Raw genomic sequence first — 24,166 nt, 5'->3', positions numbered from 1 at the left:
AGCAGTGAAAATTTTCAGCAAAGACCCTGCATTTTGGAATTTCTCTTACCTAAAATTCATATGCCATATCGTTCACTCATTTGCATTCAGGAAGAGAAGAGTAATTTTAAATTGTTTGCTTAAAAATGCAGAAAAAAGTAGTATAATGCTAAAAACATTCATTTTATGTCATAATTTTATTATTCCTGTTGCATGGCTCTGAAGAAAAACAAGTTCTTCACAATGGAGAAAAAGATGGTTGCTTTATTCCTTATGATTTCTTTGGTTGCAGTCAATTTGGTTTCAGCATTACAAGTCCCAGATCAGGTAAGAAAAAGCTTTTTATCCAAAAAAATATTTTTATATGTTTTTATTACATCATGGAGTATGTGTGGGGGGGTGTTTTTCAGTATTAGAGAATAGTTATCAGATAATCTATCTTATAGGTGAAAGAAAGCCCACTGAAACAGTGACTAATATTATAGAATACTGAATGATACACCAACAGTTGTATAATTCAGTCCTCTGAAATCAACAGAACTGCATCTATTTAGTCCAGATAAGAATCTGGCTTAAAAGTTGTGCCATGAGTATGTTGAAAAATTCTCCAAAAACTGATGAGTGTGGCAATAAGTTGTAGCCGACGTGTTCATCAGAAGCAACAACAAATAAAAGTCGTTAGATTTTCTGCTAGAACAGCTATTTTGGCAGGCAGAAAAATATGGAATTTAGCTACTGATAATAATTGTATAAAGTTATAAATTTTAAATATGAGATTCATAGATTTCAGGAGAATGTGTGCCACAAAAGCATATGCCATGTACAAATCTCTCACATCTGTGCAATTTCACAAATTGCAGTTTCACCTCAGCTGTAATGAGGAAGAAAACACGTTGCAAGTCTGACCAAGGAATTACACATGCAGACATTTACCCATTTAAATTATCGCACAACAAGAGGCTTTAAAATACCGTTTACTGGAGAAAAAAAAAATCCTCACTCTTGGGGTTTCTTTTTAAATGGAAAAATATTTTGAAAAATTCAAGCAAGTCCTGGGAAATATGTTACCTGATTCTGTCTTTTAAAAACAAACGTTTAGAAATGACCTTTCCTCCATTTTTTCCCAATGGCAAAAAGGGAAATGACAGAATATGACAAAGTGGAAATAATCCCACTATTATTGATTTTAAATCAAACACTTTTGAATGCTGTGAGGGAGAGGAAGGTATAATCTGTTTAGATTTTGTCTTTCAATAATCTCTTTGAAATTTTCCAGAAGGGGAATATTATTGACAGGAGTGCCTCTTTGATGAATAATACTGTAATGAAGTAATTTCAGCCATCCCTAGCCAGCAGCTTTTTATTTTTCAATATCCTACAAGTCCAGGAGTTTTTACAGCCTCAAACTCTTAGTGATTTACCCAGTGCCAGTTTAAGTAGCATACTCAGATAAAGACTCAGGTAAAGCAGCAACCACTCTGCATTTATGATGAGCCTTTAGCATTAATCACACAGCCTGGGCTCAGTGGAAATATTCATAGGAGTGAAGGTATCCAGACTGCGCCGCTTATGTTGTGTTGGTTCTAAGTCTGGTGCCTGAGGAGCCTTATGTTAAGCATGGGTTGCCTAATCGGGCCACTAGTGCTAGGAGCAGGGTTTGGGAAGGCAATGTGCTTTAAAGGAGATATGGGCTGCAAGTGTTGAAGCTGGCTCATGCTGACACCTTGCGAGGCACTTTGGAAGAGGAAGCGAAGTGCAGTGATGCTCTGCCTGCAGCCATCCAAGACCTGAAACCCAAGGAGCTGGAGCTGCTGGATCCTGTCAAGACGGCAGGTAGGCCACGTGGCCCAGCACCACTCGCCACTGCTTTGCCAAGTGCTCTGATGAGCACTATCCACATTTTATCCAAATCTGAAAAAAGGTCTCATTTTCATTTCAAAGATCTCTGAAACACATCTGCACAACAGTAGGAAATTTTACAACCAAGATGTAACTCTGCCTCATTTGAAAGTTGCCCAGATCGGACTTCAACAATATAAAATTAAAAATGAACAAGTAAATAGACCTCAGAAAATACTTATAATTGGGTGATCGTTATCAATTGGCATCCCTCAGAACACATGCCATTTCATCTTATCACTTATCTGTGATGCACCTTCACAGTCTTTATTACTGAAATGTGCTGCTATCACAAATACTGAATTAATGACAGCTGAAAAAGGGGATAAATCCAGAATTCTTAGGCGGCTGTACACCTAGAAATCCTGCCCAAAGCATTAGTGTACCTGCCCAGGTCAACTGTGAGCTTCTGCAGTGAGGTTGCGGTACCCCACATGAGCACAGTCGTCTAGTACTGCCTGCATAGCACACTGGTTGCACGTGCACACACTTTTGTGTGGGAATCACAGGATAAAATTATTGGAACTTATCCATCTCACAACAAACAACGTAACCACTCTAGCCTCATGACAAATGATGACTCCAAACAGACCCTTGATATCAAACCAGCCAAAGATCCTGCTGTGACATTGGTGCACAAAGTCTTAATGGCTGATTTGATGACACAAGGGACAGATTTGGGATCCACAATTCATTATGCACTGGAATTGCTCAGAGGGGCTAGTTGTGACACTTCTGGTTCAGGAAGGCTATAGGCAAAGTGGTCAGGCTCCAGAGGAGTGGTTGTGGAATCAAGAACTAGGAATTCACAGCAAGGAATTCAAGAAACTGTATTTACTTAGTTGCACAAAGAAGACGTACTTTGATCTCAGGCTGCAAGGATTCATAGGAAGTGAGAAGTAAATCTGGTAATAGAGCAGTTTCTTGTCTATCATAGAAAATATACAAGAGAAGTGGCTATAAATTGAAGTGAAGCAGCAACGGCAGACAAATTATTACACAAATAACATACCAGGCTTTGTGTGAATTCTCCATAACTGACATTTTTCAAAGCAAATAGATGCTTGGTATGAATAAATTTTATGTAAGGAGCCCCAATACTCTGTGTTATTTTCAAGTATAATTGTCCTTCTGGCTTTATAATCGTTGAAACTCGTTATAATCTCCACAGACTATTATTGTCATATGTAGATATTTTTAAATGCATGCTGTCACAACTAGTTCCTGCATACATGCTCACATCTACCTATACACATACACACACACGCACACAGAGGGCCGTTAGAGGTATTAAAGATAAGCATTCAACTTTTCCTCCTCTTGGCCTGGCAATTATTCAGACATGTTTGCCAGTGTCTTAACTGACTAGTTAATTAACATCCTAGTCAGTGAAATAACTTAAATTGTATTGTATGAGGTAGGGAAGTCTGTTGTGGTCAATGTTGCCCGAGTGAATTAAAAGACCACCTATGTGGATCCATATTTAGAAAACAATGGGTAAATGGTTATTTTTGAACAGCATCCAACGTTTCTTCTCCAAAACTGATAATTTCATTTAGTATTTTTTATTGGATTTTTAAAATAGTATTTTGCTTTGGATCATTTCTCATCATTTCAGCATTATGAACTTATTTCTACAAATACTTAACAGGAAGACAGAAGAGGAAACCACATAAGTTGGAGTTCAGCAAAAAAACATTTTACTTTAAAATAGGTTGAGTGATAGGTTGAGTAGCAGAAAGGAGAGATCATTTTTAGTATATGGACATTTTCCAAACACTCATTTTTACACCCACAAAATGCAACACTTCCTCTGTGACAATACTCTGATCGCTTTCTCTTTTTAGGCACCTTCTCAGTTCATTCACTACTTATTCACCCTTTAAGATACAGCCATGCCGATAATAGGAAACCCACCTTTTGAGAGGAACAAAGCATCATGGATTACTCTATGCTCAGAGAGCAAAGAGCAACTTCCTGCACCTAATGTTCAATTTTACCTTTGAATGAAGAAGCTGGCACTTGTCTTTCTCTATCCCACATCGTGAACGTAAACCACTTTCAGAATTAATGCTAAATAGGCTGACGCTGTCTTTAGAACTCAGTGCTTTAAGTAGGCTGAATTTAGCATTTGCTCATAAAAGCATTCTTAACAGAAATATAACACTTACAAAGGCTTATCCTACAGTGTTTGAAAGTATTTTGTGCTGAGAAGACAACTGAAAGTAGCCCCAGAGCAAGGGTTTGTAGTTGTTGAATAAGAGATGATGCCTGAGAGTGAGAATAAAACTGAGTTAAGCTTGGTATTTTCTTGGCAATGCCACTGGGGGCAGAGTTAGGCCAACTTTGAAAGCGTTTTCTTTCTAATTAATCTTTTCCTATTATAGATGAAGAAGCAATGTGATCAAAAGCTGCTCATTCGAATGAAAACGGAATGTCTACCTTGTTCTTTAAACCTCGAAACCCAGTGTCCTGCTGGGTACACCAAAATTACCAATGGGACTGGTATACCAGACTGCAGGTAATTAATTCCTCATGAATTAGAAAATGTGAATTTCTATTAACATTTGTATTAAGGATCTATTCTATGCATTTTTCTTAATAAATACTTACCTTTGACTTCACCAGCTCCAGAATTCACGTTTCACTTGGAGTCTTTTATGCTCAGGTCAATCATAGAATCATAGCATCCTTAAGGTTGGAAAGGACCTTTAGAAATCATCTAGTCCAACCCCTCTGCACAAGCAGGCTCACCTAGAGCGTGTGGCACTAGATTGCCTCGAAGCAGGTTTTGAAGATCTCCAGAGAAAGAGACTCCATAACATCTCTGGGCAACCTGTTCCAGGGGACTGTCACCCTCACTGTTAAGAATTTTTTCCTTAAGTTCCTGTGGAACTTTTGGTGCTTCAGTTTGTGGCCCTTTCCTCTAGTCCTATCAGTGGCCACCACTGAAAAGAGGCCAGCTAATGATACAAAGAAGAAAATGAAAACTGGTACTATTTGCTTAGGAAATTTACTTTTTGAAGGATATTATAAAATGGTTTTCATACTTATTCTGCAGTTACTCAGTATGAATGATATAAATGTACAAATTGTAGATTGGTGGCAGAAAGGACAGGAACATAGTAAATATAAAGAATTTTTAAAATCTAAGTCAGCTCAAAATAGATAATTGTATTTACTCCAAAACACCCAACACCCAACAAGTATTTACATTAACTCAATTTTTTGATCTGTAAATCAGAAAAGATTTTAGTTTTGTTTTGAGAAATATGTTCCTGTTTTTTAAACTTTTTAAAAGTTTTTAAACTTTTTAAAATGCAATTTCAAATAAAAACATACAGAAAATTGTTGTTTATAGATTGCAGAAAATAAATAGGATGAATATATTATGCAAAGAAATGCTTGCAATGATCTTTTAGACCTTGAGGTATAATTTACGTTTTAATCTAGAAAAAGTCAGATCAATAAAGTTATATTTAAAGTGCTCTTCTCTGATACTGATAGGAGAAGCAACAGTTAAAAAAATCATTTATTTTAAGCACTTTAAAGTAACTCCCAACTTCTTTCACTTAGGTATTATCTAGAAATTAAAACACATACTCTTTCTTTTCCTGGATGTCGGCATCTTTGTATGAAGGAATTTGAACAACCTGAGTGCTGCCAGGGTCACTGGGGTCCCGACTGTATGGGTAAGATCCTTTTTGACAGAATTTGAATGAAGTGCAGTGGTGAATCAGTTTTATTTCTTTATTTTTTGACTTACCTTGGTCTTTTCATTCTCTTTCTCAAAGGAGTTTTTTCCTCCAAATTTTTTAAACATCCAGAAAACACTAAAGGCCATTTCTCAAGCAGCAAGAATCAGGAGTGCCTTTCCTCCAGTTGCCCTTTCCTCAGGAAAAGCCTTTCAATATCTCCTTATGTACTGCTGCTGAAGTGGGCTACAAAATAGTGATGAGGTTTCTCTGCCAAGGCAGAGCATTTCCTTCTTTAGTTAAAGGAGTCAAGGCCTGGGTCAGTACCTGTGGAGTCCTACCTAGAAAATAGTTAAATATAATTCTATCTTGGCCCAAACTACGATTTAACTAGCACTCATTTATTTACTAAAGCAAAATAATGGAAATCCAACTTAGCACTACTTCCGTAGTAAAAGAGCTGAGTCGGTAGTGCTCCTCCGCAGACCACTGCTCTTGGGATTATTCACCATTTTCCCACCAAACTGCAGGCCTGGTGCCAGGAGTAGAGAGACAGGGCTACACCTGGTTATCCCTGCCACCCTCAGGGTGCTCGGCAAGGCCAAGCGGGGCGCTGTGAGTGGCTCTAGAGAGCAAAGAGTTCACCACCCAGCCAGACCCCAGCCTTGCCTGTGTCCTTGCTTAAGGCTGCGCAAACCAGGAGGCCCTCTTTTCCTCCAAATAAACTTCCTGGCCCCAAAAAACAAAGCCCCTGAGAATCAAGGTCTCAGCATTGTTCCTGCTGTCACTTAGAGGAAGATAACAGCTCTTTTCCTTATCTCAGTCTCCCTAAGAGCATACAGCACGCCTTGAAATGCTCAGAGGAAAAGCCAGTCCTTCCTGAGACTAGAGGAAAAATCCCTGACTTGGGGTGCACTTCGCTTAAGCATCTGATGGCAAGGACAGAATAAGGTCTTAAATAGCACTCCAACTTCCTTAAATGATAGCATGTGCTGAAATACGTGTGCGAAGGACAGAGGTGTCCTTTCCTTCCCTTCCCCTGCCTCCGCTCCCTGTGAGACTCCCAAGCTGCCCTCATTGCCCTGGGAGGGAGGTGCACAGCCCAGGCTGGAGCACACAGGGCATCTCCATGCGCTTCTCTTGGCCATTCCCAGAGTATGCACCCCCTCGCTCTTCCTGCACCCAGATCTGAATACACCGAGTTATAGCAAATCGTACCATTCAAAATATCTCGTTTTTAAAAAATCTGCCCACTATTTCAGACTACACCTGCCGGGAGTGAGGTGAAGATACGTAATCTCCCCCAAAAGTTGCAGTTTGAAAAATACTTGTGGAATAAACTCTGTGAGGCAAAGAAACTGATGCACTTAAACTCTTTTACGCAAAGTATAAAGATTTGTCCTTCAAACTACAAGGACGAAGCAAAAAATCTGTTGCTTTTTTTGCTTTTTTTTTTTTTTTGTGAAAAACCTCCCAAACAAAAACAAAGAGCTTGAATCTTCTGAATACTGGTATTATGCCCTGATGATTATGCCAGCACTACTCTAGTGTCCTACTGACAGCCAGAGGCAGAGTCCCAAGCACTGCCTCCTGCAGAGTGACCAAGAGCTTTACCTGCCACCTAAGCTTGTGAAACAATATGGTAACTTGCTAAATTTCTGATAGAGATAAAGCTGTCCCTCAGCAGTTCTACCAAAACAAGCAACAAGACACAGGGAAGCATGACGAACATCAAAAGCAAAAAAAAAAAAATGTCAGCAATTTTTGCAGTATCTTTCTTCATATTTATACTGTCAGCTGAATTTTCTCATGTTTTCCCTGTTTTTACATATTTAGTAAAAGCATCATATCACTGAACGAACTTCTTTTCATCCATAGCAATAATTGAGTAGTTTGTGTCTTAGTCCCAAGAATGAAACAGAACTCTCATATTCTTCAGATAATAAGATTCATTGAAACCTACTGACTAAATCAGAAATACCTATTGATTACTTTATGTCATTCTTAACTATTTCATCTCAAATCTTAATAAATCTTTTTCAGCATGCATGAGGTAAACTAAAATTTTCACTGTATAAATATTTTGATATTTACAGAAGAAAATTACTCAGATCCAGCAGACCTCACAGATACATAACTAAAGGATAAATTGAGAAATATTGATAGATTGGTTTAAAGCCAAATTCTTGCTAAAGTTAGGGGTGTGTGTGTGTATATAACCATATATATATATACACATATCCACATATTTGCTCATCACTCTACCCAAATGATATTCATTTTCATGAAAACTCCTGTATCACTTAAAAACTCAGAACCTGGATTAAGTTACTCAATAGGACCATAAATCTATGCTGTTCCTCTCAAAAAGAGGAAGAATTTCCACCCACACAGTACAAATCAAGATTCTTCATAAGCAATAAATCTACTAGTAAAGTACAGTGGAGGAGCTATGAGAGCAGTAGGAATTTGCTACATTCACATACCACCTGCATCAGGATTTTGCTACGTAGATACTCCAGTTAGACTGATAGCCTGCAGGAAGAAAGAGCTTATGTGAGAGATTTAATAAATTCCACAGAGAAGCTGCAAAGCTATAAGGAAAACCAAGGATAATTCTACAACATTTGGCAGAACAATTTGTCTAATAATTACTGTAATATGCATTTTCTATACATAATCTTTTAGTAAAAAAATGAACATTGGAAAATTTCAGCCAAAAAATTAAGTTGTTTTGATTTGAAAATGTAGTCATTGCTTCTTATTCTCTCGTGCTGTTTGGGATTTGAGATCAGATGGTCTCACATGTTGAACCATAGCTGGTACAACATAGCTGGTATTCAATCTCCAAGAGGATTTGAAACAGATATCAAATATTACGGTCTTATGGGGGTCACCATGGACCAAGCCAAACTTTTCCATAAAGAGAGTGTAATTTGTAAGGAAATTTTATTTAAATTCTAACTTTGCATTAGATAAAACTTTGACAGCAGATTTTCAATCAGTTATAGCCATATTCATGTACAGAATGAATGGTCAGGCGAACTCCACTTCTATCAAAAAACATATTTTTTTAAAGCACATGCAGAAAGAAGTGGATCAATGTGGAAAATCAATACAGACTGGAAAAAGCAATTCAGAAAAAAAGAAAATGCAATCCTTTGATTATAGTAACTATGTTAAGCTGAAATACAAGAAGGTGATTGCTTCAGCGAAGCAAATATATTGCAATGTAAAGATATTCAGGCAGTTCCAAAATCGCAGTCACCATTTGAGCTCCTTCTCTGACCCAAGTCTCTACAGCCTCTGAGATCTTCACCACTGCTGAACAAGAGCAATCTTAAGTATCAGAGTGAACTGGCTAATTGCTTAAATATTATTTCTAGAGTGTCCAGGAGGAGCTGCGTCACCATGCAACAAAAGAGGAGTCTGCTCTCAGGGTATAAATGGGGATGGAACATGCACCTGTCAGGTATGTTCTTCCTTCTTTAAGAAAAGAAAAAAACAAAACAACTCCCCCAAAAGGCAAATAATCTCTGCTAAGAAACAATAGGTGTGATTTGAAGATTTGCTAAAAATTGAAAAAAAAATCTCAGAGGGAAAACATAATTCAAATACTTAATGTTTTCTGTTATTGCAGTAGTCATTTATGATTAACTAACTGATCCTTTCACATTTTAGGATTTTTTTTTAGAGCAAAATATGTTGTTTTCAGGCTGCTGTCTGTGTATCTATCCATATAGGCATAGATGAAAGATTTAAGATTTGATTTCTTTTCTGTAATTCACAGAAAGGATTTAGTGGAACAGCCTGTGAAAAGTGTGCTGAAGATCATTTATTTGGCCCTCACTGTACATCTGGTAAGGTCTGAGATTTCTTTATTGAAGTGGGGGAAAACAGGGTAAATGAAAATTGTTTTGGTATACTATGAGGTTATAGTGGAATAGGTGGAGGATCTGAGTTTCCTAGTAAAAGCTGATATCTGCTTCTAGCAACGCAAAAGGAAAAATACATAGCTGCTCAATTCTTCATTCCCAAAGTGGCTGGATTAAGCTCAAAATTGTACAAACACTCTAACGGAAATATTACAAAAACATCTTAATCTTATCTTCAGTATCTTTGTTTTAGCCAACAGTCTAATAAATTAGATATTTGAATCATTTTTGCCACCTTAGGAAATTTCCAAGTATGCCTTCATCGAGCATAATTAAATTATCTCCTTAGTCTCTGAATCCAGCTCTCTTTCTAGTCTCCATAACATTTTCTGTGAGTAGTTCCATAATTCATGTGAAAAAAAATGTCTTGGCTTAGTTGTTTTACTTAATTTTATTTAAATTTATTTATTTATTTTTGACTGGATGATTATTTCATTGGTTGCTCCTACTTCAATTGGGAGAAAGGGAATGTAGTTTGAGGAAGGGAATTGGAACTATTTGAAGCATTCAAGATAATCCAAATAGCATAATACTTAATGTCTCGTCCATTTCTTAATTTTTTTTGTATTTTACTTTCATTCCAGACTATTTCTGAGCATTAAACAGACAAATCCACATTTTTTCCCCAAAATATTAAGTATATTACCTCTTTCTTAAATGGTAATAACTCTGTGTACAAGCAAATCTCTTCATTTCCTCAAGGCCCACGGAAAGAGTTATATGTAACTCCTTAAAAGAGTTATGAAAGGCCCTACCTTAAATAATCTGTGCTGGCTTTTCAACACTAATCCTACACCACTGCTGATTCAAAGAGCCTTTTTTTTCCATCAGCTGTCCACTGGATGCCAGTGTTGATACACATAAATGCAACTGAGCCAACTGGGCTATTTTTGTTAATCAATTCAATATTGTTAATGTAATAACTTTCGGCACATTTTCTGAAGGATTCAACTGCATATTAATTTAAGGACCATTTTAGACTTCAATCCTCAGATATTTAATGTATTCCAAGTTCTTTACATATCTGTAAAGACTGTGCATTTTTAAAAAATTGTTTTTTAGCAATGCTTTTGGCATTGCCAATGCTTAAACTAGGACTACTGACATAAGTAAAATATTACTAATAATTTTAATGTAGGTGGTTTGTATGAACACAGCATATGTTTGTAAAGGTAAATGGATAAACTATATAACTGCAGTTTGAACAGGAAGTCACCAACATAACAGTGCACCCATCACAGGCTTTTCCTAGTGTAACCGTTCAGGGCCTTTATAAAAAACATCATTACCTTAATTGAAATGGTTCTATTAAAAAGTTTTTAAGTATACATAAGGGCTTGAAAATCATTTATAAGAGTCTCATAGTTGCCTGAACTCTGAACACAGAGTCACAGCATTTGTATGCAGAAATTAACAGAATATAGGAACTAAGAGGACCAAATAAAACCTGCTTCAGTGACTATCCTTTAATTAAATTCTGTGTTAACAAATACTTGTTAGTTTGATGTTTAAAGCATAGGTCCACATAATAAACTTGAAGATATTCAGGCCCTGAGGCTGTTATTAGCCTACAAAATCAGTATCTGTTATTTATGTAGATGTGTATATAGATGTGAGAATTGATCTTCATATTAATGGCAGTCATAAGTTCAGGAAATATGTCAAAGCTTGGTTTTGAAAATTGCACTTTGTAATATTTCACAAGCGTTGGCTAGGACATTATTTACCATTTGTAACCACTAAACATTTCTTTTCAAACACTGCTGTTATTTAGTAAAGCAAATCCATGTCTCCATGTAGTTTGCAACTGTGTTCATGGAGTATGCAACAGTGGAATTACAGGCGATGGAAGATGTACATGCTTGTCTGGTTACCAAGGGCTCAGCTGTGAGCAGCGTGAGTATCCTGTTTTCTATATAAGACATGTTCAGTAGCACTGACGCCATTAGAACTGGTGAGGACAAACATACCATTAGTCTCACATTAGACACTCTAGAGCAACCAAACATACACCCAGCCTCAAACCCTGTATGGGATAACCATACATAACCATCTCCAGCCCTTCAGTCACCAGCATAATGACTGGAGCAATAGAACCAGCAGTCTCTACACTGGAAATTCTTTGAACTGGTAAACTGCAGAATGCAGTATATGCTTAACCTGTCACCCTCTGTCCCTCAGCAATAGCTGAATGTGAGGCCTTACAATGCCCTGCAAACTCCAGGTGCTCCACTTCTCCTGTAGATGGAACAAGGCTGGAATGTACCTGCCTGCCCAATTACCATGGGAATGGTAAACAATGTGAACGTAAGTACTTTTGATGCCCATTTTTCTCAGAATACATCTCCACTAGCATTTTTGTTCAGATCAGGAGTGCACTTTTCAAATCTCGCTGTTGTCTCGATTATCTGTTGGTTCATATCCCATAGCAGACTGAGCGTACACATGAAACTGAACTGTAGAAGGTGCTCTAAATGTTCATCAGTCCAGATGCTAACAGGCTTCAGTCCATACAACCAAAGTAACGATATTCAAATTCCCTGAAACGCATAGTGTGGATACTATGTAATTAGCACCACTTGCCCAACTGCTGTTCTTACAAAACCACTCCCATGAGGTCAATCTACTTGCCAAAGTGTGAACACCTATGTTTCAAAAAAATCAATGATAGCAACCAATGGCTTATATGTATTGAATATCTGTCATGTGATGGCTCAGCTTCACCACTAAATATAAACCCTGCAGTCAAGTAAAGTTAATTTTAGTCTTTCCTATTTTTCATGAACTACCATTAATAACACCTCAATGTGTGATTGATCATATCCTAAACTGGACAAAAAAGCCTGAAAATGCTCCCCAAGCACTGCTGGATTCTGAACAAGGACAAACAATGCCATCGCCTTGAAGAAAATGGTTCATTGAAATAAGTAGTGAGCTTGTAGTCTCTTCATGAAACCGTGAAGTGTGGAAGACATAGCTAAAGTACTTGCTGGCCAATTTCCCGCAGAGCTGAACAGATGACATTATATTTAATCACCGGAAAGAAAACAGTGAAGGCCTATTATATTGAGAAATATTTTCCTACTGATCTAACATGAACTTAAAACTTTCACTGGCTTCATCTCGCCTACCTGACCTTCTCTGTTATAATCCATTAGAAAACAGTGAAATAGTTGTGATACTTTAATAAGCACATTACATGTTTTAATTTGTTAACTCAGTTTCCCAAGTTAAGTGATCATTCCTGTATAAAAGCAAACGGTTGGTTGCTATGTTAATATAAACACATTCCTCCCTTCTGTTTTTATGCTGCCACAATACTTCGGACTTGGCTATCATGAGAAGTTTAGTCTACCCAGTTTTTGTTTGTCATTGAGATGCTCTGCTAGATGCTTGTGCTCAAATTTAGAACTTTGGGTAATAATTCATTTACTTCCTTCCCTTTTCTTTTTCTAAGCTATCAACCCATGTTCCAAAAATGTCTGTGATTCCAATGCTGACTGCATTTACCTTGGACCAAATCATCACAAATGTACCTGTAAAGAAGGTTACAGAGGTGACGGTCAAGTCTGCTTACCCATAGACCCTTGCCAAGCAGTGTATGGAAATTGCCCTCCACAGTCTACCATTTGCATATATGATGGTCCAGGAAAGGTTAGTGTTGAACTGGAGCCCAGAGCATTTTCTCTGTCAACAGCCTAATAAGATTTTCTCTCCAAAAAGGAGCCTTGCCAAAGGCACAAGAGTACTGAAACAGACCTCGGAAAGGACAAACCCTATTCCTATCTTCGGCATAAGCCCTTTGATGACCCAGAGTCCCTGCATAGACTATTCCTGCCAAAATTCATCTCTCCTAAATAGAGGCACTGAAATGAAGCTTCTCCCTCTTAAGTGGGCACCATACAAAGGCCACATATTATTAACGCTATTGGGAAGTGTCTTTGATCTTAATGTTGTAAAAATTCTGCCACTGACAGTGTGACTTCAGAAGACTATGCCTATTTTGCCTGGCCACCCTGAAAAGTTGAAAAGGGAGCCATGGAGCGTGGTCCTGGAGTTCATAGTCACACAGTTTGCTCCGCTCAGGTGTCTCCCAGTGGTCTGCATGTGGCTGGCAACCAGTTCTTGATGCATTTCAGTGGTGATGTTGTAATGCCTCTCCAGTTAATGATACGTTTTCACACTTCTTTTGAGAGACAGAGGACTGTAGGGATAGAGAATAAAAAAAAATCCGACCTATCCACACCGATCTGAAATGTTCCCAGGTCACATTGGTTCTGGCCCCAGAAGTGAATCTGCGGCTTTAATCTGAAGGAGATTTCACTGGGGAGTCAGTATTTTCTTGAGTGGGTAAAGCCTAGGAGTTGAATAAATATGGATAAGCTTTATGTTTGCATCTGAATTCACCTGGTGATAAAGTAGGCCTTTTGAAGTTTGCAGTTTTTAGGTCTTAGTTCAAAAAAAAAAGAAAAAGCTGAAATCCACAATCTGAGTATGTCTGTTTTTTTTTGTTTGGTTTTTTTTTTTTTTTCTCACCTCTCCTATCCCTCTGGTTTAGTCTCACTGTGAATGCAAAGAACATTACACAAACTTTGTACCTGGAAAAGGATGCAGCATGGAAGACATCTGTAAAACTAACAACACCTGCCATAACAAAGCTAAATGCTCAATGTCTGCACCTGGACAAATTATGTAAGTCTTTTTCCTTGTCAATGTTCACTCAGATTCCCCCTCTTTCTTCTAGTAAACTGGCTATGAAAACAAATTCAGTGGATGAAGACTTCCTGAAGTTTCTTCACTGAAGAATTTAATGGTTTTAGTGTCAACCAGCTAGCAGTTTTAGATTTCATCAAACCGTTTGCTAATACCTATTAAATTTTATTTTTATATCTGTCAGAAACCATTTCTGCATTTGTAAATAAAAAGAGCCAAGACCTTTTTATATTCCTTAGGGCAAGCAGAACAGTCTGGCTCACAGCTGAAGTCTCTCCCTCCTTCAAAGCAGAGTAACTTCCTATTGGCAATGATCCCTGGCACACACTGTCCTTTTCGCTCTGCCTGGGCATTGTCTGGGAGAACACTAGCTGGTGGGGCCAAAAATATGCTTGGTAACATGTTAAATATTAATCAATATTAATTAATGTGGGATAGCACTCAAGCCTAGACCTTGGCCCCTTTCAGCATATTAATATAGATGTAACAAGGAATCTGACTCTCATGTTGCTGAAGGAACACTCACCTAGGCAGATGCCACAAAGCTTTGAATCAAACAGATGAGAAATAGCAAGACCTCTGGCAGAATATCTTGTCCATTACATAAATTTTCTGCATAAATCTTATAAGTCTGTTTAATGCAAAACTTAAGATTCTATTAAACCAAATATTAATATTATAACATTAATAATATTATATTAATAGTAATATTTGAAATTACATATTTCTACAGTTCAGGGATGGCTAGTACTGGATTTAAAGGGGTGCATTTCAAGTGTTAATTTTCAGGAGCTGAGGGTTATAATGGGAATGGCAATAGAGAGCATTATTTATAATATGGAAACAAATGATTTGTCATATAGATCTATAGATAAAAAGTGTTCATTTGGGAAAGTACTGTTTTCTATTCTTGCTTCATCATGCACCTCACTTTTACAGTGGAAAAAACAATCATTTAAATCAATATGTATTGCTAACAAGTTTATCTAGAATATATCCTAGGTCATTTTTGGAGCGTGCTATAGTACTATGTCACTATGCAATTTGTGACAGCAGCATTAATAGTAGAGCCAGATGCAAAACGTTTAAGATTGATTAATATTTCTATTTGAAGTCAAGACCAAAATTCAATTTTTTTTAAGAGTTGAAAAATTAAAATACCATTCTAGATCACATCAGTCAGTACTTTTCATAATTTATCTCTTTTTCACTGTTGCAATTCAGTTTTCAACAACTGAGGATTTTTTGACAATTTCAGAATAGGAAAATTAAAACTTTATGGTTGTGGAGGGGAAAGCAATTCGAACTCCATATGTGTCATCTATTCCATGACTTTTAAAGGGGGAATAAATAAATAAATAAATAAACACTGAAGAAAGGAGTGGGATTCTAATCAAGCTAAAAATGCCTATCTGGCAAAACTAAAACTCCAACTCTCCAATTCAGGAGAATCCCCTCATCAAAGAGGAACTTTGGAACAAGCAGCACTATTTGTTTCAGGTGGACACAGTCTTTTCAAAGCCATAGTTGCAATAGCTATGACATTGTTACTGTATTTTGGCTACATCCAAATTTTAAATGCTTTTTTTTTTCTCCTTTTTTTTAACTCTTTCTGAAACAGAGAGCTATAGTAGAACCCTCAAATCTTTTTTATGTTTTTATTAAAGACACAGTTGCACTGTTAACCTTTCGCATGTCATCACTTCTCCCATAATCAGATGATTTGGACAGGAATGAATCTCTTAAGTAGATGAAGAGGTTTTTAAACAGTATAATAAAGCAACCCTCCCCCCATTCTAGAAAAAATCAAGATCGTCTCTGTTTCTGTTCCTATATAGATATTTTCTGAGTGAATGCTGACACTGTCTATGACATTGCTTCAGCACAGTAATTACCATCAGCCTTGCCCTGAAGCCCAAAATCTTCAGCTGGTGCAAAACTACACTGTGTATTGGGCCATGTGTTCTTTGGTTTCCAAGCATAACTAGCCTTCCCTCAACTAACCTTCATTTTTGCCTATTAATATTCACTCTTACTTGTACCCTGGCTCTGCCTTCAATTTAGAAATAAACCCAACATCTTTTAGATGAGACTAAAGCAAAATGGAGACATGGAAATTTGTGATTTCTGTCTCCAGAAAGACATAATTCTCTTCCCCCTCCTAGGTAAATAGAAGTAGCAACAGTCATACATATACAATACTATATAGTTGTTAATCCCTTTAAATATTTTCATTCTGTGTGTGTTACATGTTGACAAGAATCTAGTTTAATTTTAGCCATTGAAAATGAATAAATCTCAGAGTTGACACCACCAGCCAGTCTCCCAGGCACAGCCAAGCAGCAGCAAGAAGTTCTAACAAGTGCAACACACAGAGCCACGACTGGGAAAAACAGACGGCACTGATGGCCACTCACTGCAAGACAGCTTGGAAGAGTCCAAGTTTTTAGAAAATGTTAACTGCTATTTCCTATGAATAACCAGGTTCATACAAGGTCAAGGCTCTCATAAGTTAAAGCTTTATATATATATATATATATACCATTTGAACCAACTAACACCTAATAACATGAACAACCAATGTTATTTTTTCACCGCTCTTGCAATACTGAGTTCTTCTAGCCATTGAATCTTAGCCATAAGATTCAATTTTTGTGAACCTTGTTTCCTCTCTCATGGGACAGAAAATGCCATATTGACACTTTAGACTGTTCTTTCATAAATGTCTCTTGGATTTTGTCTTGGCTGTAACTAGCCACTTCAAATGCAGCCCATCTCAAGATGATGCCTGTAACTCTCACAGGCACGATGGCCCAAGTAATGAGTTCAAGTGCTATGTACCCAATACAAGGCAACCAAAAAAAATCAAAGCAGCAGGGATTTAAGGACATCTTTGCTGCAGAGTGATGGAATTCCACATTAATCGCACTGCATAGTCCAGAGCAATAGAAGCCACAGAAATAGCTACATGAGCAAGGGAAATCTGCAGTTGGTCAAGAGATGAGTTAAGAGTTTTGTATCATTATTTAGTAAAGCATGGTACAACATCCATTCACCAGATGATAAAACAGATTGATAGTTCCTAAAAAATGCTTTCAGAGAAGCAACTAGTAATAGCTGGAGCAGGTACAGCAGCATACAACTGTGCTTCAGCACACAACTGAGGTGACAGTCTCTTCACAGGTGCACTTGCCAGGGGGGCTACATTGGGAATGGCTTTATGTGCTACGGGAACATCATGGAACGACTTGGAGACTTGAATGCCGAGGTGGGCGGACGGTGGCAAGGAAAGCTGACATCTGCCTTATCTCTCATGGGTAAGTAACCAAACAGAAACAGAGTCAGTTCTTACTGAGTGGGTTAATCATGCCCTGCCTGTCCCCAGCAACACTCGTAGCTGTAGGACAGTGCTGCTTAGTCCAAAGCAGATCCAAGTACTTACTGTAGTACAATTTAATACTGAAAAAAAAAAAAATACAACCCTTTCTTCAAGATGAAACTGCCCTTTGCAAAGCAGATGAGCTGTATAGTATTCCTGGTATTTCTGAGGTTTGGAAGCATATCATGAGAACAAGAAAAGGAAATGGCCTCTAAAGTAAAGTAGAAGGAGTAGTAGAGGAAAGATGTTACAGTGGAAGGAATTGCTGATAGACAGGCAAAGACTTTGGAAATCAGGACAGACTGTGCATATGGACTACAGAACTGCTCTTGGGAAATGGAAGACAAATTATTTGTGAAAAACTTATTAGAAGGGGAAGAAGTGTGAAAAAATGGTAAAGGATTCTTTCAGTTTCCTTAAGTCGCTCTCCTGGCCAACAGTGTAAACATCAGTTTGCAATTGTACAAGGATGCCAAAAAACTGAGATGCCCAAAGAACTGAGTCCAGCTTTCAGCAGTTATTGCAGTCACTGTGTGAAGAAATCAACAGAACTGTCCCAATCAACTTCAGTTGCAATCCCACAGATCTGAGCTTTGAACAAACACCGCTAGAACTGAGTGACGTGAGTTGAGTCACTCAAACTCAACAAATTGAGTGAATTTAATTTGTAAATATAAGGGAAATTTTCATACTTAATATAATTTGCTTGCTCCTTTTCGTTAAGGCCCAGCAATTAAGTTAAATATCCTTAATTCCTGACCAGGAAAAAAAAGGGGAATTCTGCATATCTCACTGAGGACAAAATCTGACAATGACCTTAATATTTGTGGCAATCTAGGGACACAAAACAGTGAAAGCAGAAATCCGTATTTAGTGCACAATTCAGTATTGAGTACTAGGCTACACTTTCTTTATTGTCCTCCTTAAGTGTCTGAAAGTGCCTGACATGCTGGGTGCCACATTTGCTAACAACGATCCAAATTTTCTATTGCTTCATTTTTGGACATACATGCACTGTTTGATTTATCAGTCAAAATCTACAGAGACATTAACTACAAATGTTATTTTATAATATATTCACTCTAATGTCTTTCAAAAACTAAGTAGAATATATAGCAGAATAGTTCACACACTGTATTTTAAGACAGCATATTAAGCTGAATTTTAAGATATATACTCTAGTACATCATATCTACAACAACTATAAGTAATTTTAGTTCTAATTTTAAACCTGTGAAAAAGGACTGAATTTTAGAAATATTTAATGACTTCAGCTACATAATTCATTGCTGTTATACTGTTCTCTTGGAAATGGAAATATCATCTGAGTAGCAGATGAACTTTAACTATTTAGCAGTGCATCATTTTTTATTATTAGCTGTTTGCTGATCTTTTTATTACTAACAGGTTGTCATCAGCATTCCCCTCAACTGACAAAGGCTGACAATTAATTTAAAGTAGGAACCTGTTTCCTTGTAAAGACACCAATACAACTTCAAAGAAGCTGTATTTTCATTGCTATCACCCTGGTTTGCATGTTATGTAATCTGGGTTACTAAAAAAGTACACCAAATATTTTGCCTTAGTCTATAACAAGTGCGACAGCACTTAGATTATGTACCTGCCCTGCTTCTCACCTTTCACCATCAGATTTAAAAATCTTAAATTAAATTGACGTCTCCCAAAGCTTTTTAATATTCATTTGATTTTTTTTTTCTCCTTTTTAAGAAAATGCCTATGAGTGGCCACTGAGTAGTCTGGGACCATTTACTGTGCTTGTGCCAACAAACAAGGGGCTCAAAGGTACAAATGTAAGTAAGCAGAGAGAGCTGTGAATAACTGGGATTCAACTCTTTCAGCAGTAAGACCTGTGTTTAAAAGGGGGTTGATTTTACAGATTCAGAAGACCCTTTTGCTCTAGCACACTTCTGGCTTACCATATATGTCCAGGAACCAGAGATTCTTTTCCTTACTTGAAAAGAAAGCAAAATTATTTTCTGAGTCAAGATAGCATGCAGTTGTGTTTCAAGTACTGTTTGAATTGTCTTACATGTGCATACACAACTTACTTTTTTTTTTTTTAATATAGTTGGGACAGGCTCTGAATTAAGATCTGAATTTTCATCAGGAAGGTCTATTGAATTTTTTATTGAAATTTGAATTTACTGAATTTATTGAAAATTGAATTTTTAAGTAAGGCTGTTAAAATATTTTTAGTAGAAAAAAGTCAAACATAACAATTTTAGTGATCAAACAGGGTTAAAAATGTGTTCTTATTTTGTCTCAATCTGCGCATATTCACATTCTGGGTGAGAACAACAGGGACAATCGTAGGAAAGAACACACTTTGGAAAGGGAATATTTTTCAATTATTTCACAGAGAAAAAGTAAAGTTTGCAGATGGAAATCAAAAACTTTCCAACATTTTTGCTAAGAAAAATAAAAAACAATACTTTTCCCTGCCATCTCTATTTGGGGCTTAAAAAGTGGCCTAAAGGCTGGATTTTCAGATACTACCATTCAGCATCTTCTATTGAAGTCAGGAGATATCTTGATAAACTCCCTGCTTATGCAGGGACATAAGAGTGTGATGTAACCTGAACAGAAATCAAGAGACGCCACTGCTCAGTTAAAACTCTATAATGTCACTTCAGAAGAAAATTGTCATTTTGGAAAGTAACAGAGGGAGGGGGATGTCATTCACAGTGAGAGGTTTTTTGTTTGTTTGTTTGTTTGTTTGTTTGTTTTTTAGATAAAACCTGTATTGAAATACATCTCTGTCCTTTCACTCTTCTAGATAATGGACTTGCTGAATAATAAGCTGAAAGCACAGTACTTTGTGAAACTCCATGTAATTGCTGGTCAGTTGAATACCAGTATTTTAAATAACACTAATGTGATATATACTTTGACTGGCAAGTCAGGGGAGATATCAAGAGGAGAAAAGGTAAGTGACCTTTCAGCCCACATTAGCAAGGTTAATTTTCCATGTTTTAAGGAAGGAGTACAAAAGTTCTTCCCACCTTTGATATTGCTTATGCAGAGAAAGCACCAGCTGCACTGCAGACTCACGTTACACTGAGTAGCCCTAGACATCCTTTGAACAGTGCAGCAAATACAAATCTTCACTATAAAAAAATACACATGCACATTATCATGAAAAAGTGGTGAGAGGTTCATTCCTGGATAGGTTTATTTAATATCAGAGAACATCAGGTCAGTTTGATCCCACAGTTTCAAAGATTTCTATGGCTATATATAGCCATATGTATGTTTTCTGTACCGCAGACTGAAATCAAGCACGCCTTATGTTTTCTACTAGATTAGCAGCATCCGAGAAAAGAGACCTATTATATGCTTTTTAAAGGATCTGCATTCCATTTATAACAGGAAAATACCATTTCAGTCCCAGGCCTGTTAGCTTCCTGCACACTTCAGTACAGTGCATAATCAGCAACATTTTGCAGTTTTAAATATACATATAATATAAGGAAATGGGTTGTAGTCCCCTAAGATAACAGGAGCTGACTGCTTTACTACAATCACATTTTAAATCATTTCCTGCAGACTTTTATTAGTAGCAATCATGAGAACCTGATTACAGATTCTTTTTGCTCTCTCTTCACCACAAGGCTAATTCTGCCTGATACCCTTGTTTCTCTTCTGCACCTTGATGTCCTGGAACAAAATAATATGGTCAAGATCCAAAGGATTTTTCTTCCATTTCCATGATAGGTGTTGGAAGCAATCCCTGGTCTTATCAGACCTAAATAGCCCAGGTGCTAGCAATGAAAATTTTTGTTAGACATTATTCAACATGCATACTCTCTGTTTTAATTCCATAAGGAAGAATTCACTATCTATTTCCTGCCTTATTTTAGGATTATCAATTAAGAATTAGGATTCAAGGAGGAAGGAGGAAAGGAAAACTTTTGCAGGGGAACATAATTGCTTCGAATGGGATTTTGCACATTATTGACAAAGCCATGGACAACATGGATCCAACATTTGAAAGCAGCAAAGAGGTGAGACTTAAGCTGTATGTATGCCAGTAAAGAAGTTAATTTTAACATGGTCTTATATGAATTTAATGTGAAGGAAGCAGCTAGACAAGCTCTACTGCCTATTTGTGCTTCAACTCAGAAAAACAGAGTTCAAAATAAAAGGTGCAGTTTCCACAGCAGACACATATCCACTCTTTTGCCAAGGTGGCTTACAGACAACTTAGTTGTACTTATAGTTTCTGAGTTGTGCCTTGGTCTTTGGAAACAGGGCAATCACAGTCAAAGCATTTCACTTGAATTCACAAGCAAATAATGACTTCTTGACAGACAGCAGGCAAGACCTGTATTCAAACCAGCAATAAAAAAAAAAGAAAAAAAATGAGGCTGAATTATAAAAATTAATATTTTTAGATACCTTAGGTTTTTGGTGCTCTGCTTGATCTAATTTCTTGCGAATTCACTTCTTATATGATCTTTTTGAAAATGCTTTATTATTCTCATTCAGAATACATATATGAAAATGCTTTTCTCCCCACCTCATATTGTTAGTATGCTCTGTGACTGCATAGTATTTCAGGACAGTGTCAGGACATCGTGTCAGTCTCTACCACTGGGCAAATGGAGCCCAAGAACACAAGAAGAGGACTCAACCATCTCAGCCAGGACTACCAAAGCAATACAAACAATAAGGAAACCCAAATATGTTCAGATATGTAGTAACTGAGACTCACATATTAATTCAACAAATGTTTCCTAAGAATTGATATTCATTCCATCCTCCCAACTAAAATGCATCTTATATTCATCCCATTTCAGGAAACAATAATGTCAGTGCTTCAGAATAATGGAAGATACAGCCAATTTACATCCTTGATAGAGGTAAGGATCCAGAAATGCAATTCCATTAAACTATTTTTAGATGCTTTGCAAACCAACATATAATTTTATTTTTGTTTTTAAATCAAAATAGAAAACTGGCCTAGGAATGTTTTTACAACAGGAGGATAGACCTTACACAGTCTTTGTTCCAAGTAATGATGCTCTGAACAGCATGAAAGCCAGGGATCTGGACTACCTGCTTTCCACAGAGGTATAGTCTTCCTATAATTCAAACCATTCTTAATCAGTAGATAGTTTTCCAGTTTTAATGTTCATTTAAACTAATCTGCTATGACCTAAGCTTAAGGCATCTGCAACAATTTAAAGATCAGTAAGAAACCTAATGCAGAATATAGTTTATTCTGCATCTGCCAAATATGATACTTTTTACAGATTTTTCTGAAGCTTCTGTTACTGGCCATTATCTGAAGCATGGTATTGAACTAGCTGTACCTCTGCTCTGCTACCTGTTACACATTACTATACTATTGATGTCTCTAAAATGGGTTTTTTTTAGAGTTTTTTCCTTATTTCTCAGCATAATATTTTACATAGTTAATTTGTCTAACTAACATTTTTTGGCTACAGAGATATTTTTCGTTTCAGCTGTTTTCCATTTGCCTTTGAAATCAAGAAAAAGAAAGTTCATAAAGCTCTGTCTTATAGACAAGACAGCATTATGAAATTAGTCCGTTGTTCTGAATGCGTCAGAACAACTTCCATATCTCCTGAAGTCCTCCATCCGAGAAGCAGGATTTGAGATGATCTGTCTTATGAAGCAATGTCAAACCTAAACACTGGGTCTCCACTCCCCTTCTTTTCCCCTGATAGCACAGTCCATCAGCCACATGGAAAAGCCCAAACCCATTCCTGCGAGGTGTCACTGCTCAGAGGGGACGGTCACAGGGGACAGATGCCACAGGCTTCCCCATCAGTCTGGACAAGCAGTGGCAGTGCCCTGGGAGGCGTATGTTGTCATCCTGACCTGTTGATGTCTTCCAAAACATAAAGGTCAAAGGGGGGACAAGAGACTGGGAATAAGATACAATTCATAGCACAGGAAGGGCCAGTGCCAAAATAGAAGGATGCATACAACAGAGATTAACACTGTTAACCCAAACCCTGTTAACCTGTTAACCCTGTTAACCACTGTTAACCCAAAAATTTCTAGTGCTGAAATGAATGACATCATTGTCCTTATCAATACATTCTCTCATTAGCCTGTTGGTTTCATGTTTTTCACGCTTGGCTAAAACGACATCGTTTATATTGTTGCAGGGTTCCTGGAAGCTTCTGGAGCTCATCCGATACCACATTGTTTCCAACGTTCAGGTGACCATGGATTTTTTACTCTCCTAGAGGTGTAAAAGTATTTCCAGACTTTTTGCAACTCTGAAGACAAAGGTTTCCTAACAGTGACTTCTACTCAGTGTTACACAGCACGGCTGCAAAGAAGGGCAGCTATCTCTTTGCCTTTATTAATAGTCATACCTATAGGTGACTGAAAGAGAAGTCATACTATCTACCTCAGTGTTACCACTCAGTAGAAAAACCTAAGAGGAGGCACAGAGCAGTCTCTGAACCACAGCAAATAAAAACTACCTGTGTCATGTCAAATTAATGTTACATGCAAGTAAGTAACTATTTCCACTTTAAAATACACCAAAAAAAAAAAGAAAAACA

The 24,166-nt window shown here is 37.2% G+C and overlaps 1 protein-coding gene across 1 annotated transcript; it reads left to right on the top strand.

Moving 5' to 3' along the window:
- Window positions 1-222: 222 nt before the first annotated feature.
- LOC148590317 (stabilin-2-like) lies at window positions 223-24,151 on the top strand. The gene is made up of 16 exons (XM_088539191.1): window positions 223-306; window positions 4,266-4,399; window positions 5,455-5,570; window positions 8,960-9,045; window positions 9,364-9,433; window positions 11,309-11,404; window positions 11,690-11,815; window positions 12,966-13,162; window positions 14,067-14,200; window positions 17,405-17,538; window positions 19,329-19,411; window positions 20,398-20,547; window positions 21,482-21,625; window positions 22,421-22,483; window positions 22,575-22,694; window positions 23,762-24,151. Exons 1-16 carry the CDS (start codon window positions 223-225, stop codon window positions 23,840-23,842), a joined length of 1,818 nt encoding a protein of 605 aa, XP_088395317.1. The 3' UTR covers window positions 23,843-24,151.
- Window positions 24,152-24,166: the final 15 nt, after the last annotated feature.

This window comes from Tinamus guttatus, unplaced genomic scaffold, assembly GCF_059628265.1.
Source record: "Tinamus guttatus ecotype Peru unplaced genomic scaffold, ASM5962826v1 Tinamus_guttatus_pri_ptg001471l, whole genome shotgun sequence".
In the NCBI taxonomy this organism is placed as follows: Eukaryota; Metazoa; Chordata; class Aves; order Tinamiformes; family Tinamidae; genus Tinamus; species Tinamus guttatus.
This window is presented reverse-complemented; position numbering and strand designations above follow the sequence as displayed.

Coding starts and splice junctions, on each gene's coding strand:
- LOC148590317 (XM_088539191.1), top strand. CDS start 223: ATGGAGAAAAAGATGGTTGCTTTATTCCTTATGATTTCTTTGGTTGCA. Junction 13,163..14,066: donor TATATGATGGTCCAGGAAAG/GTTAGTGTTGAA, acceptor CCTCTGGTTTAG/TCTCACTGTGAATGCAAAGA. Junction 22,484..22,574: donor AATTTACATCCTTGATAGAG/GTAAGGATCCAG, acceptor AAATCAAAATAG/AAAACTGGCCTAGGAATGTT.